This window comes from Oncorhynchus gorbuscha, linkage group LG12 (genome assembly GCF_021184085.1).
Source record: "Oncorhynchus gorbuscha isolate QuinsamMale2020 ecotype Even-year linkage group LG12, OgorEven_v1.0, whole genome shotgun sequence".
NCBI classification, from domain to species: Eukaryota; Metazoa; Chordata; class Actinopteri; order Salmoniformes; family Salmonidae; genus Oncorhynchus; species Oncorhynchus gorbuscha.
The window spans coordinates 19,083,020-19,099,207 of NC_060184.1; the positions used below are offsets into that span (position 1 = coordinate 19,083,020).

The 16,188-nt window shown below is 45.5% G+C and overlaps 1 protein-coding gene across 1 annotated transcript in view; it reads right to left on the reverse strand.

The window, feature by feature from the left end:
* Positions 1-202: 202 nt before the first annotated feature.
* Positions 203-16,188, reverse strand: part of LOC123991589 (gamma-aminobutyric acid receptor subunit rho-1-like) — a 36,519-nt gene continuing 20,533 nt past the window's right edge. The window contains exons 4-10 of the mRNA XM_046293216.1: positions 14,124-14,191; positions 13,700-13,923; positions 2,695-2,777; positions 2,422-2,562; positions 1,874-2,026; positions 1,499-1,695; positions 203-1,366 (exon numbers count right to left, since the gene is read on the reverse strand). Coding sequence (XP_046149172.1) covers positions 1,073-1,366; positions 1,499-1,695; positions 1,874-2,026; positions 2,422-2,562; positions 2,695-2,777; positions 13,700-13,923; positions 14,124-14,191 — 1,160 coding nt within the window. The 3' untranslated portion in view covers positions 203-1,072. The remainder of the gene's footprint in view (positions 1,367-1,498; positions 1,696-1,873; positions 2,027-2,421; positions 2,563-2,694; positions 2,778-13,699; positions 13,924-14,123; positions 14,192-16,188) is intronic.

A 16,188-nucleotide genomic window follows, 5' to 3' on the forward strand; every position in this document is an offset into this window, starting at 1 on the left:
GTGCCTTGGTGGAAGAGTGAGGTAACATCTCACAGCAAGAACTGACAAATCTGGTGCAGTCCATGTGGAGGAGATGCACTGCAGTACTTAATGCAGCTGGTGGCCACACCAGATACTGACTTACTTTTGATTTTGACCCCCCCTGTCACGCCCTGGCCATAGAGAGGTTTTTATTCTCTATTTTGGTTATGCCAGGGTGTGACTAGGGTGGGCATTCTATGTTATTTTTTCTATGTTTTTGTATTTCTCTGTTTTTGGCCGGGTATGGTTCTCAATCAGGGACAGCTGTCTGTCGTTGTCTCTGATTGAGAACCATACTCTTGCCCATATGGGTTTTGTGGGAGGTTGCTTTCTGTTTTGCACCTGTCGGAGCTGTTTCGGTTGTTCTTTTTGTTACTTTATATTTAGTGTTCAGGTCTATTTAATAAATGACGAACACGTACCACGCTGCGCTTTGGTCCTCACCTTCTTCCACCAACGGCCGTAACACCCCCTTTGTTCACGGACACATTATTTCATTTCTGTTAGTCACATGTCTGTGGAACTTGTTCAGTTTATGTCTCAGTTGTTGAATCTTATGTTCATACAAATATTTACATATGTTTAGTTTGCTGAAAATAACAGTGAGAGGAAGTTAATTTTTTTGCTGAGTTTATATTGGCAATGACAACTCAACTAAATGACAGTTTTGCAATTCTCAATGTGGATAAAAACTTAATGAAGTTTTAAGCTACGGATACAAGCCAGCCCATTACTTATTAATCATTACATGAACTCATTACTTCCCCGGACATATAAAACACCAACATATAGGTGTTCAAAATGACAATAACTGCTGTGTTTGAGTCTGTGTGCTGTGCATTGCATGCCCTCTATATCTCAGGTACAGAAATCCAGGTACCATGGTTTAGCATTTTGCATCATCACATCGTCAGAGTTGTGGTTCCTTTCCAGGTGCATACGCCCTGGGTATTTTCATAGAAAAATAATATAATTAATATAACTCATTAGAATGAATAGAATTGATTCTAGTTCTGTGGGTATGTCTACCTCCATCCCATTCTGTGCAGTGTTAGAGGTAGCAGGACCAGTAGATGATGTTGAACAGAATATAGGACCCAGGGAAGATGACCCGGGAATACTTGTCTATGGCATGGGTGTCGATCCACATGCTGCTGTAAGCGCTGGAGCCCACGTGTCCTGTGATCTGGTCGTTCTCCTCAAAGTCCAGATGGACCATCATCCTTTGCTGCATTGCAGCGCCGTTTTCCATCGACTCACCGCCATAGTTCCCAGTGTTGTTGACATCATCCTCGCTGTAGCTACCCATCATGCCTGGGTGGGTCATGCCACAGGTGCAGGGCAGCTGCAGACAGACACTGGATTAGATACCGAGCTACAGTACCCACATTTGAAATCGAAAACTCCTTCCCAGCGCATCTTTTACAGGCTGAGAAACAGACTATTTGGATCCATGGAATGTTATAATGGCACTTACCCTTTCTCGTAGCTTTCTTTCCTTCCGTTCTTGCACCGTAGACAGGTAGTTCACTGCAGCGTACTCTATCACCGATAAGAACACAAACACAAAACTGACCCAGAGGTAAATGTCCACAGCTTTGATGTAGGAGACCCTGGGCATGGAGGCGTTGACTCCGGTGATGATGGTGGACATGGTGAGCACCGTGGTGATACCTGGAGCACAGTACAACACACAACGTCTGATCAGAAAGGTTCAAACTTAGGGACACAGCAGGATATTCTACTGAAGGTAGAATATTAGAGACTTTGTAATAATGAAACATGAGTACAGTCAAAGACAGAATCATAATAAGCTTCAAACAAGATCCTGAACAACTAAGGGCTAAGTCACCCAGAGGAACCCTGGCCGGTACGGCCCGGCGGTCGATCCAGAAAGACACCCAGGACAACATGACCATCAGAGTGGCAGGGAAGTAGGTCTGCAGCAGGAAGAAGAAGATGTGGCGTCGCAGGGTGAAGTTGATGTACAGACGGTTGTACCAGCCTGGAGAGAAGAGGATCAGATTATTACAAATGTTTAGTTATATCCACTACCATTCAAAAGTTTGGGTCACTTAGAAATGTCCATGTTTTTGAAAGAAAAGCACATTTTTGTCCATTAGAATAACATCAAATTGATCAGAAACACAGTGTAGACATTGTTAATGTTGTAAATGACTATTGTAGCTGGAAACGGCTGATTGTTTAAGGAATATCTACATAGGTGTACAGAGGCCCATTATCAGTAACCATCACTCCTGTGTTCCAATGGCATGTTGTGTTAGCTAATCCAAGTTTATAGTGTACATTGCACTGCCTGCATTACATTAGCATTACAGAAACACAATCTTGATAAATCACAGTGAACAGCATGTGTTGTGTCAGTCTTCAGTGCCGTACCTGTGCTGCTGTAGAAGGATTTTTTGCTGGTGGTATGGAACTCCTGGATGAGGAACTGGGAGAGGGAGATCCTTTCGTCGGTACTCAGGGAATTGTTCCCTTTCTTCCAGTAGAGCATCAGGTCGTCATCCGTGTATGCATCTGATAAGAAAGAGACATGCTGTTCAGTCTTCACCACTTGAAACAAGTCTATGAATAGGTACATTTTATTATGATTTGAATGTGACAAGAGAAAGTCAAAAGGGAAGTGACATCATTAGAGCAGAGACTCACAGCTCTCGATCTCCAGGGAGCAGGTCTGTGTGTCCAGAGGGAAGCGACTCAGGTCCATACTGCACATGGATGTCACCGTCACTCTGCATGAGAACAACAACACAGACAGTTGAGTATACCCAGATCTGTTTGTGCTTTTGCCAGCTCCATTGCAGTCATTGTCATTCATTGTCATGCCAAACATTGGCAAGGAGTTGACATTATAGCACAAACAGACTGGTACTCAGGCTAGGCTGAGTAGTCTATTGGTCAAGCAATACACAGAGCGAGTGGCAACCCGTCATTCAGGGCCCCATCTGTTTTGAGCCCCACCTGCATGTTATTTTGCCATTAATACGCAGTTTGCAAACAATGTAAAAAAAAAATTTAATAAAGCCACATATAAACATGGTCTCTTATTTGAATTCCTGAGTAAGGCACCTCCAAAATGCAGGTGTTTCAGCCTAGCTCAGTGCTTTCTGTGGTGGTGGGGCAGGCACGGAAATACGGAGCTTAGGGGTTGGTTATGTTCTCTAGTTGCGCCATGATTGGCTCAGTGTTCTGTCACTCATTGGGACTCTACGTTGCCGCAAAATCTATGGTTAGAGCTCGAAAATTAAAGCCCCTTGGGTGCGGCCATAGATTTACATTAGAAGTGCCCATCCAAGGCTCAAGGTAATTGGCCAGAGATAAAATTACGTCAAATCAGGTTATATCTACCGTAGCTTTGATTGGACTGATCCTGTCAACATCATACTTTCAAAATCTTAGCTAGCAAGCTAGCAGTCATCCTGAATCATGTCGACAATCTACTGGCAAATCCTTTTCATTCCTTCTCATATGAACAGAAATTATGAAGAGAAATTATAGATAAAACATATCAGTGCTCATTGGCCATTACACAACAAGTTTGAAATTCACGAATTCAACAATGAGTGGTTTGGAAGGAATCAGTGGCTAACTGCAAGCGTTGCAAAGGAATGACTAGCCTGCTATTCAGTGGAGTGGGTGTTGGGTCTAAGTCTGGGTTAAGGTCTCTTTTCCAAGCTTACAATTATAAGCATTCAACACCATGGGCCATAAGAGGTTGAATACAATCCAGTGTGACTTCTGCCACATTCAAAACAACTGGAAACTCAGAACTGGTAAATCTCAGACTTCCGTGAGTTCAAGACAACTGGGAACTCTGGAAAAAAAACACTCTCCGACTGGGAAAATACATTTTGAACGGTCATCCAACTCGGAATTCCAAGTCGGGAACTCTGGCATCTTTCTAGAGCTATGACCTGTATGTCTTGAAAGTTTCTGCATAAATTATGTAATGTGCCAAGGAGATATGTATACTGTAGCTAAGAAAGTAATACTAAGTGTATGTTGTGTAGTAAGCTGTTTGTAGCCCATGTGCCTCACCATAATAATTTAGTCCCTTTCCCCCCTCATAATTTAGCCTACTGTTCTGACTTGGTGGTGCACATGTAGCATATAACCTGTTTTACAGAAATGTAATCATAAAATATTGTAAGAGCTTTCATTGTCTGCTTATACGCCCCCTTTATTTATCCTACAGTTCTGACTTGGTATACAGGAGAATACTATAAGAACAGCCCATGTTCTGAAATCTGTCTCTGTACATTTCAAAAGTGCTGAACAAATATTTATTTTGACAGGCAAAGCTTCAATACAGGGCTAAGATTGAATCATACTACATAGGCTCCGACGCTCATCGGATGTGGCAGGGCTTGCAAACTATTACAGACTACAAAGGGAAGCACAGCGACGAGCTGCCCAGTGACACGAGCTTACCAGACGAGCTAAATCACTTCTATGCTCGCTTCGAGGCAAGCAACACTGAGGCATGCATGAGAGCATCAGCTGTTCTGGACGACTGTGTGATCATGCTCTCCGTAGCTGATGTGAGTAAGACCTTTAAACAGGTCAACATACACAAGGCTGTGGGGCCAGATGGATTACCAGGACGTGTGCTCCAGGCATGTGCTGACCAACTGGCAGGTGTCTTCACTGATATTTTCAACATGTCCCTGATTGAGTCTGTAATACCAACATGCTTCAAGCAGACCACCATAGTCCCTGTGCCCAAGAACACAAAGGCAACCTGCCTAAATGACTACAGACCCGTAGCACTCACGTCCGTAGCCATGAAGTGCTTTGAAAGGCTGGTAATGGCTCACATCAACACCATTATCCCAGAAACCCTAGACCCACTCCAATTTGCATACCGCCCAAACATATCCACAGATAATGCAATCTCTATTGCACTCCACACTGCCCTTTCCCACCTGGACAAAAGGAACACCTATGTGAGAATGCTGTTCATTGACTACAGCTCAGCGTTCAACACTATTGTTATGCAGGTGAATGAGGACCCAAAAGCGACTTGGCGAAAACAGAGTCTTTAATCCAGTAAAGTAACTTTACAATCAAAAGGCATAATTCTACTCGTAATGACGAGAACAGACTGGAGACTTGATCAAGAACTGCAGGTTGCCTCGGGAAGGCACTTGAACGTAGCAGACTCAGACACCTGCTCACCACGCAGCATCTGAGGGAAACACGACACGACAGGGCGATACATAGACACAGCACGGTGAACAATAGACAAGGATCCGACAGGGCAGGAACGGAAAACAAGGAGAGAAATAGGGACTCTAATCAGGGAAAAGGATCGGGAACAGGTGTGGGAAGACTAAATGATTGATTAGGGGAATAGGAACAGCTGGGAGCAGGAACGGAACGATAGAGAGAAGAGAGAGAGGAAGGGAGAGAGAAAAAGGGGAACGAACCTAAAAAGACCAGCAGGGGAAAATGAACAGAGGGAAAAGCAAAATGACAAGACAATCTAAGACAAAACATGACAGTACCCCCCACTCACCGGCGCCTCCTGGCGCACTCAGGAGGAATCCTGGCGGCAACGGAGGAAATCATCAATAAGTGAACGGTCCAGCACGTCCCGAGACGGAACCCAACTCCTCTCCTCAGGACCGTAACCCTCCCAATCCACTAAGTATTGGTGACCCCGTCCCCGAGAACGCATGTCCATGATCCTACGTACCTTGTAAATAGGTGCGCTCTCGACAAGGACGGGAGGGGGAGGGAAGACGAACGGGGTGCGAAGAAAGGGCTTGACACAGGAGACATGGAAGACAGGATGGACGCGACGAAGATGTCGCGGAAGAAGCAGTCGCACAGCGACAGGATTGACGACCTGGGAGACACGGAACGGACCAATGAACCGCGGGAGTCAACTTACGAGAAGCTGTCGTAAGAGGAAGGTTGCGAGTGGAAAGCCACACTCTCTGGCCGCAACAATACCTTGGACTCTTAATCCTGCGTTTATTGGCGGCTCTCACAGTCTGTGCCCTGTAACGGCAAAGTGCAGACCTCACCCTCCTCCAGGTGCGCTCACAACGTTGGACAAACGCTTGAGCGGAGGGAACGCTGGACTCGGCAAGCTGGGATGAGAACAGAGGAGGCTGGTAACCCAGACTACTCTGAAACGGAGATAACCCGGTAGCAGACGAAGGAAGCGAGTTGTGAGCGTATTCTGCCCAGGGGAGCTGTTCTGCCCAAGACGCAGGGTTTCTGAAAGAAAGGCTGCGTAGTATGCGACCAATCGTCTGATTGGCCCTCTCTGCTTGACCGTTAGACTGGGGATGAAACCCGGAAGAGAGACTGACGGACGCACCAATCAAACGACAGAACTCCCTCCAAAACTGTGACGTCAATTGCGGGCCTCTGTCTGAAACGGCGTCTAACGGGAGGCCATGAATTCTGAACACATTCTCGATGATGATTTGTGCCGTCTCCTTAGCGGAAGGAAGTTTAGCGAGGGGAATGAAATGTGCCGCCTTAGAGAACCTATCGACAACCGTAAGAATCACAGTCTTCCCCGCAGACAAAGGCAGACCGGTAATGAAGTCTAGGGCGATGTGAGACCATGGTCGAGAAGGAATGGGGAGCGGTCTGAGACGACCGGCAGGAGGAGAGTTACCCGACTTAGTCTGCGCGCAGTCCGAACAGGCAGCCACGACACGGCGCGTGTCACGCTCCTGAGTCGGCCACCAAAAGCGCTGGCGAATAGACGCAAGAGTGCCTCGAACACCGGGATGACCAGCTAACTTGGCAGAGTGAGCCCACTGAAGAACAGCCAGACGAGTGGAAACAGGAACGAAAAGGAGGTTACTAGGACAAGCGCGCGGCGACGCAGTGTGCGTGAGTGCTTGCTTAACCCGTCTTTCAATTCCCCAGACTGTCAACCCGACAACACGCCCATAAGGAAGAATCCCCTCGGGATCAGCAGAAGCCACAGAAGAACTAAACAGACGGGATAAGGCATCAGGCTTGGTGTTTTTGCTACCCGGACGGTAAGAAATCACAAACTCGAAACGAGCGAAAAACAACGCCCAACGAGCTTGGCGGGCATTAAGTCGTTTGGCAGAACGGATGTACTCAAGGTTCTTATGGTCTGTCCAAACGACAAAAGGAACGGTCGCCCCCTCCAACCACTGTCGCCATTCGCCTAGGGCTAAGCGGATGGCGAGCAGTTCGCGGTTACCCACATCATAGTTGCGTTCAGATGGCGACAGGCGATGAGAAAAATAAGCGCAAGGATGAACCTTATCGTCAGACTGGAAGCGCTGGGATAGAATGGCTCCCACGCCTACCTCTGAAGCGTCAACCTCGACAATGAATTGTCTAGTGACGTCAGGAGTAACGAGGATAGGAGCGGACGTAAAACGTTCTTTTAGAAGATCAAAAGCTCCCTGGGCGGAACCGGACCAATTAAAACACGTCTTGACAGAAGTAAGAGCTGTGAGAGGGGCAGCAACTTGACCGAAATTACGAATGAATAGCCGATAGAAATTAGCGAAACCTAAAAAGCGCTGCAACTCGACACGTGACCTTGGAACGGGCCAATCACTGACAGCTTGGACCTTAGCGGAATCCATCTGAATGCCTTCAGCGGAAATAACGGAACCGAGAAAAGTAACGGAGGAGACATGAAAAGAGCACTTCTCAGCCTTCACGTAGAGACAATTCTCTAAAAGGCGCTGTAGGACACGCGAACGTGCTGAACATGAATCTCGAGTGACGGTGAAAAAATCAGGATATCGTCAAGATAGACAAAAACAAAGATGTTCAGCATGTCTCTCAGAACATCATTAACTAATGCCTGAAAAACAGCTGGCGCATTGGCGAGACCAAACGGCAGAACCCGGTACTCAAAATGCCCTAACGGAGTGTTAAACGCCGTTTTCCACTCGTCCCCCTCTCTGATGCGCACGAGATGGTAAGCGTTACGAAGGTCCAACTTAGTAAAGCACCTGGCTCCCTGCAGAATCTCGAAGGCTGATGACATAAGGGGAAGCGGATAACGATTCTTAACCGTTATGTCATTCAGCCCTCGATAATCCACGCAGGGGCGCAGAGTACCGTCCTTCTTCTTAACAAAAAGAACCCCGCCCCGGCCGGAGAGGAAGAAGGCACTATGGTACCGGCGTCAAGAGACACAGATAAATAATCCTCGAGAGCCTTACGTTCGGGAGCCGACAGAGAGTATAGTCTACCCCGAGGAGGAGTGGTCCCCGGAAGGAGATCAATACTACAATCATACGACCGGTGAGGAGGAAGGGAGTTGGCTCGGGACCGACTGAAGACCGTGCGCAGATCATGATATTCCTCCGGCACTCCTGTCAAATCGCCAGGTTCCTCCTGAGAAGTGGGGACAGAAGAAATGGGAGGAATGGCAGACATTAAACACTTCACATGACAAGATAGGATAGAATTACTAGACCAATTAATAGAAGGATTATGACATACTAGCCAGGGATGACCCAAAACAACAGGTGTAAAAGGTGAACGAAAAATCAAAAAAGAAATAGTCTCACTGTGGTTACCAGATACTGTGAGAGTTAAAGGTAGTGTCTCAAATCTGATACTGGGAAGATGACTACCATCTAAGGCAAACATGGGCGTAGGCTTGTCTAACTGTCTGAAAGGAATGTCATGTTTCCAAGCCCATGCTTCGTCCATGAAACAACCCTCAGCCCCAGAGTCAATCAAGGCACTGCATGTAGCACCCGAACCGGTCCAGCGTAGATGGACCGACATAGTAGTACAGGATCTAGATGAAGAGACCTGAGTAGTAGCGCTCACCAGTAGCCCTCCGCTTACTGATGAGCTCTGGCCTTTTACTGGACATGAATTGACAAAATGTCCATCAAATCCGCAATAGAGGCACAGGCGGTTGGTGATCCTCCGTTCCCTCTCCTTGGTCGAGATGCGAATACCTCCCAGCTGTATGGGCTCAGTCTCTGAGCCAGAGGAGGGAGATGGTTGCAATGCGGAGCAGGGAAACACCGTTGACGCGAGCTCTCTTCCACGAGCTTGGTGACGAAGATCTACCCGTCGTTCTATGCGGATGGCGAGAGCAATCAAAGAGTCCACACTGGAAGGAACCTCCCGAGAGAGAATCTCATCTTTGACCACTGCGTGGAGTCCCTCCAGAAAACGAGCGAGCAGCGCCGGCTCGTTCCAGTCACTAGAGGCAGCAAGAGTGCGAAACTCTATAGAGTAATCCGTTATGGATCGATCACCTTGGCATAGGGAAGCCAGGGCCCTAGAAGCCTCCCTACCAAAAACTGAACGGTCAAAAACCCGAATCATCTCCTCTTTAAAGTTCTGGTAATTGTTTGAACAATCAGCCCTTGCCTCCCAGATAGCTGTGCCCCACTCTCGAGCCCGGCCAGTAAGGAGTGAAATGACGTAAGCAACCCGAGCTCTCTCGCTAGAGTATGTGTTGGGTTGGAGAGAGAACACAATATCACACTGGGTGAGAAAGGAGCGGCACTCCGTGGGCTGCCCGGAGTAGCAAGGTGGGTTATTAACCCTAGGTTCCGGAGGCTCGGCAGGCCAGGAAGTAACAGGTGGCACGAGACGAAGACTCTGGAACTGTCCAGAGAGGTCGGAAACCTGAGTGGCCAGGTTCTCCACGGCATGGCGAGCAGCAGACAATTCCTGCTCGTGTCTGCCGAGCATGGCTCCTTGGATCTCGACGGCAGTGTTACGAGCATCTGTAGTCGCTGGGTCCATTCTTTGGTCGGATCCTTCTGTTATGCAGGTGAATGAGGACCCAAAAGCGACTTGGCGAAAACAGAGTCTTTAATCCAGTAAAGTAACTTTACAATCAAAAGGCATAATTCTACTCGTAATGACGAGAACAGACTGGAGACTTGATCAAGAACTGCAGGTTGCCTCGGGAAGGCACTTGAACGTAGCAGACTCAGACACCTGCTCACCACGCAGCATCTGAGGGAAACACGACACGACAGGGCGATACATAGACACAGCACGGTGAACAATAGACAAGGATCCGACAGGGCAGGAACGGAAAACAAGGAGAGAAATAGGGACTCTAATCAGGGAAAAGGATCGGGAACAGGTGTGGGAAGACTAAATGATTGATTAGGGGAATAGGAACAGCTGGGAGCAGGAACGGAACGATAGAGAGAAGAGAGAGAGGAAGGGAGAGAGAAAAAGGGGAACGAACCTAAAAAGACCAGCAGGGGGAAAATGAACAGAGGGAAAAGCAAAATGACAAGACAATCTAAGACAAAACATGACAACTATAGTACCCTCAAAGCTCATCACCAAGCTAAGAAACCTGGGACTAACACCTCCCTCTGCAACTGGATCCTGGACTTCCTGACATGCCGCCCCAGGTGGTGAGGGTAGGTAGCAACACATCTGCCAGGCTGATCCTCAACACTGGAGCTCCCCAGGGTGCGTGCTCAATCCCCTCCTGTACTCCCTGTTCACCCATGACTGCATGGCCAGGCACGACTCCAACGCCATCATTAAGTTTGCTGAAGACACGACAGTGGTAGGCCTGATCACCGACAACGACGAGACAGCCTATAGGGAGGAGGTCAGAGACCTGGCCGGGTGGCGCCAGAATAACAACCTATCCCTCAACGTAACCAAGACTAAGGAGATGATTGTGAACTACAGGAAAAGGAGCACCTAGCACGTCCCCATTCTCATCAACGGGGCTGTAGTGGAGCAGGTTGAGAGCTTCAAATTACAACCAACTAGATTGGTCCAAACACACCAAGACAGTCATGAAGAGGGCACGACAAAGCCTATTCCCCCTCAGGAAACTAAAAAGATTTGGCATGGGTTCTGAGATCCTCAAAAGGTTCTACAGCTGCAGCATCGAGAGCATCCTGACCGGTTGCATCACTGCCTGGTACGGCAATTGCTCGGCCTCTGACCGCCAGGCACATCAGAGGGTAGTGTGTACGGTCCAGTACATCACTGGGGCCAAGCTGCCTGCCATCCAGGACCTCTACACCAGGCGGTGTCAGAGGAAGGCCCTAAAAATTGTCAAAGACCCCAGCCACCCCAGTCATAGACTGTTCTCTCTACTACCACATGGCAAGCGGTACCAGCGTGCCAAGTCTAGGACAAAAAAAGCTTCTCAACAGTTTTTACCCCCAAGCCATAAGACTCCTGAACAGGAAAGCAAATGGTTACCCGGGACTATTTGCATTGTGTGCCACCCCCCTCAACCCCTCTTTTACGCTGCTGCTACTCTCTGTTTATCTTATATGCATAGTTTTCACTTTAACTATACATTCATGTACATACTACCTCAATTGGCCTGACCAACCAGTGCTCCCGCACATTGGCTAACCGGGCTATCTGCATTGTGTCCCATCACCCGCCAACCCCTCTTTTTACGCTTCTCCTACTCTCTGTTCATCATATATGCATAGTCACTTTAACGATACCTACATGTACATACTACCTCAATAAGCCTGACTAACTAATAAAGCCTTGCTACTCTTTTTTCAAATGTATTTTTACTGTTGTTTTATTTCTTTACTTACCTACCTACACACACACACGCATACTTTTTCCCCTGCACTATTGGTTAGAGCCTGTAAGTAAGCATTTCACTGTAAGGTCTACACCTGTTGTATTCGGCGCACGTGACAAATAAACTTTGATTTGATCTGTCCTAACTTTCTCATGTCTTAATTGGAATTAAGGATGGCCTCTTATCCACTTGTTGTCACCTTATGCCATAGTTTGTACATCTCAATTGTCAGTAGAAACCACATTTGTTTCAGCAAGTCAGCCATATCAGCTATGTTTTTTAAAAAGGAAGTAAATGAATCAACTGTTTTGCTGCTTCAACATTTTTTGAGAGAGTTTTCCCCAGAAAGATTTACATGCTAAAATCGCCACTGCACAAAGCAATGCAGTATAATACAATGATGACAAAGAGAAATCAGTTGGGGATGTGGGTGAATATGTTTTGTGTATATTATTAACTGGGTGGTTCAAGCCGTGAATGCTGATTGGCTGACAGCCGTGGTATATCAGACCGTATACCACGGGTATGACAAAACATTTATTTTTACCGCTCTAAATCTTTTGGTAACCAGTTCATAATAGCAATAAGGCTCTTCAGGGGTTTGTGGTATATTGCCAATATACCATGGCTAAGGCTGTATCCAGGCACTCCACTGTATCCAGGCACTCCACTCCATTGTGTTTTGCATAAGAACAGCCCTTAGCCATGGTATTTGGCCATATACCACACCCCTTTGGGCCTTATTGTTTCACTATATTTCAGACAGATACACACAGAGTCAGGGGGATGAGTAAATTCAGGGATAAATAGATAAAAATAGCCAAGATAATCCAGCACAGTGTAGAAGAGACCCGTCGCTTCACTGGATCCTCTGGGAGGAAGATCCACATACAGTAAACAGTTGGTTACTCTCCAAATCTGCTTCCTTCTGGAACATAAATCTCTGGTTCCAGCCGTCCGAGAGATTAACCCTACTGATGAGCCTGCATGGTATCTATAGTAGAACACACACCACCCTGTCACTCCACAAGTCCAATACATATGTAAGAACAGAGAAATTCTATAATACACCTGAAGGTTGGTATTTACAGATGGCCTATGTGTATACCAGGGCATAGTTCAAAGTCGCAAATCCAGAGTCTGTCTTGATGGCAATTTACAACATTATCTTAGCATGACCGCTGACACCACCAGTGATGAAAGTATTCATGACGCTACTTACTATCAGTGCCCACAGGTGTCAATAAGACTGTATGCAGTGTGTTCAGACTGCCAGCAGAGGGACCTACTGACACAGACATCTTGATACTGGCTCTTGCTGCCAAGGCTCTCAAATGGACCAACTGTGGATTACAAATCTCTTGGCTCCAGCATTCTGATTACTCACCAAAATGACAAACTCAATCTCTGTCTGCAGATTTACTATACTTTACTGACAGTTTCTCATCACATCCATCATGTTGTCATGAAATACAAACTGCACGTCTTGGTTAAGAGATATAAATAGGCACTTGGCCAGGACCCTGATCCATAACAGCATCACAGCATTTTTTTATTTTCAAATTGCTAATGGGTAAAAACAAAGCATGAAAGTGTTGAATTTAGCCTGTCTCAGCTGGCAGCTCTGTGATTTGCGTAATGAAATCACTTTTGAGGATAAATTGTCAGTTGGCAAAGACTAGTGTTTACAAACAGCACAAGCTTCTCTTCAGTTGAATACATTCCAAAAAGTGATCAGACCTAGCTAGCTCATTTCACCCATCATTTGTAGGCTTTGTCTGGACTTATTTTACATAACAAGTTACTGTACCTACTAGAGTTCACAAGGGAGTTTTGTGGCACACAAAATAATCTAAGCCTAGCTTTGATGGTGGATGAAGTGAGTTCTCCCCTTACTATGTAAAGAGCTTTGAGTACCTCAGTAGGGAGAAAGGCTCTATATACCTTAAATCCAATCCATTATTAATATTAACACACATTTTCCAGTCTCAGGCAAGGTTACTCATCGTGCAGGTGTGGTTCACCAAACCCTTTCTATTATACCAGTATGCTTCAAACTGATTGCCAGTGTCAACCATGTAGCAAAGAACAAAACCAATGTTCTACTCTGACCAGGTCAATTGGTACCTTAAGCTGTAGAGCACCTTGCCATCAGGGTAGACTCTCAGCATGACATTATCTGTGGTGGTGTCGTGTGTGAAAGACTTCTTGGAGTGGACAAAGAACAGGTCAGGCACCCAGATCTTCTTGACCAGGCGCCCGTCGAACGTCATGCTCTTATTGGTTGTGCTGTGGAAAGAAAGGCGCTCATCTTTCCAGTAGTGCCTAATATACAGGGTCATGGTGAAGTCCTGAAACACAGAGCATGACAATGCTGCAATTTCAACAGAGCGATCACATATTAATAACCACAATGAATGGGATACACTATAAATGTCTTCTCCTCTTCTTTCCAATTCATCTAATTAAAGTATGGTTGATCTATGTATCTATGAAGGACAGCTTTATTTTGGTTTACATCACAGCTTACAGAAAGTATAGAAACACTTACCATGTCAACTTCTGAAATTGTGTCCAGACTCTCTACCTGAACATCAACTCCAACTTGAACAGTGTGTCCTGCAAAGATACACAACTCAAATCCTAGCTTAATTAAAACAATACACATAATGCATAAGTAAACAAAACCATTCAGATATGTTAATGGTAATGTACACTTGTTTCCATAATTAGCTTAAGTTGTTAATGGTTGGGGTACATAAGTGTATAGTTCATTTGTTTATTTAAGTCAGTCAAGCACCCAAGCTAACTGGCTAACAGTGGCTAGCTTGCTAGCTACTTTACAGACACAGAGAAGTTCAGAAAACAGGTCACTCTGACCATTTAACTTGCCCTAGCAGAGCTGGTAAGACTTTTCATGTTATTAAGAGGGTTAGTGATTGTAACTGTGTTACTGGCAACAATTGAATTATGTTTTTAAACAATGTTTACTGGCACCTGTCATAACAACAGGCACAACATGTCGTTTGTAAATGTATCAATTATTAGACACTTTGGCACTCTCAAACCAGAGTGCTCTGAACTCGGAGTAGATTGCCAGAGTGAATTTACGAACACACCGTATTAACAGACAATACACACTTATTCTCCCATGCCCTTATCACAGTCAACACACAAATATTTGACATTTTATAGTAAAAATATACTGGAATATAACAGAATGAAATTGAAAGGATATTTCTTCCCAGACTGCAAAACGTGTGGAACCATGGTCATTTTAAAAAGTTGATATTTTGGAACAGGCCCCTTGCGTACATTTTTTGATAGTTCAATTGGCATGAGTAGATTCTTTATTTTTTATTGTTTTACAAAATTCTTAGTAGATCTAATCTCTCAAAATGCACCAGACTGATGCATTTAGCTGTTAAAATTCTAATGTTCTTCTTCTGGGGGAGGATGCCCCCAAACCTCCCTACCAGGGTTCCCCTCTGGCTTTGGGCTAAGCCCCCAATGTCGTCAAATCCTAGAAACGTCCCTGGGTAGGGATCACAAATCAACACAGAGAAAAATAGAAAAGTCAATAGCTTGCTAAGATTATCTCTCCATTTTTGTAACAATGTAATAAAAGCTGTCTCGATGACGTAGCTGTATTTAGGGGACATTTTTATCTAGACAATTCTATTTAAAACAATGAGTTTTTTCTCCATTAGTCCCTTCCACCAGTTCCCTGCAAAAAAAAAACACAAATTAGGCCACAGTGTTCCAAAAAACCAACTCAGCCATACCAGACACAAACATATCTGGAGGCTCTCCAATATTTAGTGGTTGAATTTTATAATCCTTCCTGGGTTGAAATGTCATATTGCAGACAGCTGAAAGAGCTCATCTCCCTTAAAGGGATTTAAAAAGGAACCACTCATTTTTGTTTGTGTATCCCATGAGTTAGCAATACAACATTTATTCATATCTCTTACATATGTAGTACCAGTCATTCAAGGGTTTCTCTTTATTTTTTACTATTTTCTACATTGTAGAATAATAGTGAAGACATCACAACTATGAAATAACATATGGAATCATGTAGTAACCAAAGAAGTGTTAAACAAATCAAAATATATTTAGATTTGAGATTCTTCAAAGTAGCCACCCGTTGTCTTGACGACAGCTTTGCACACTCTTGGCATTCTCTCAACCTGCTTCATGAGAGTTGCTTTTCCAACAGTCTGGAAGGAGATCCCACATACTGTATGCTGAGCACTTGTTGGCTGCTTTTCCTTCACTCTGTGGTCCAACTCATCTCAAACCCCCTGAATTGTGCGGAGATCGAGTGATTGTGGACGCCAGGTAATCTGATGCAGCACTCCATCACTCTCCTTGGTCAAATAGCTCTTACACAGCCTGGAGGTGTGTTTTGGGTCACTGTCCTGTTGAAAAACAAATGATAGTCCCACTAAGCGCAAACCAGATGGTATGGCGTATCGCTGCAGAATGCTGTGGTAGCCATGCTGGTTAAGTGCGCCTTGAATTCTAAATAAATCACACAGTGTCACCAGCAAAGCACTGCCACACCATCATACCTCCTCCATGCTTCACGGTGGGAACCACACATGCGGAGA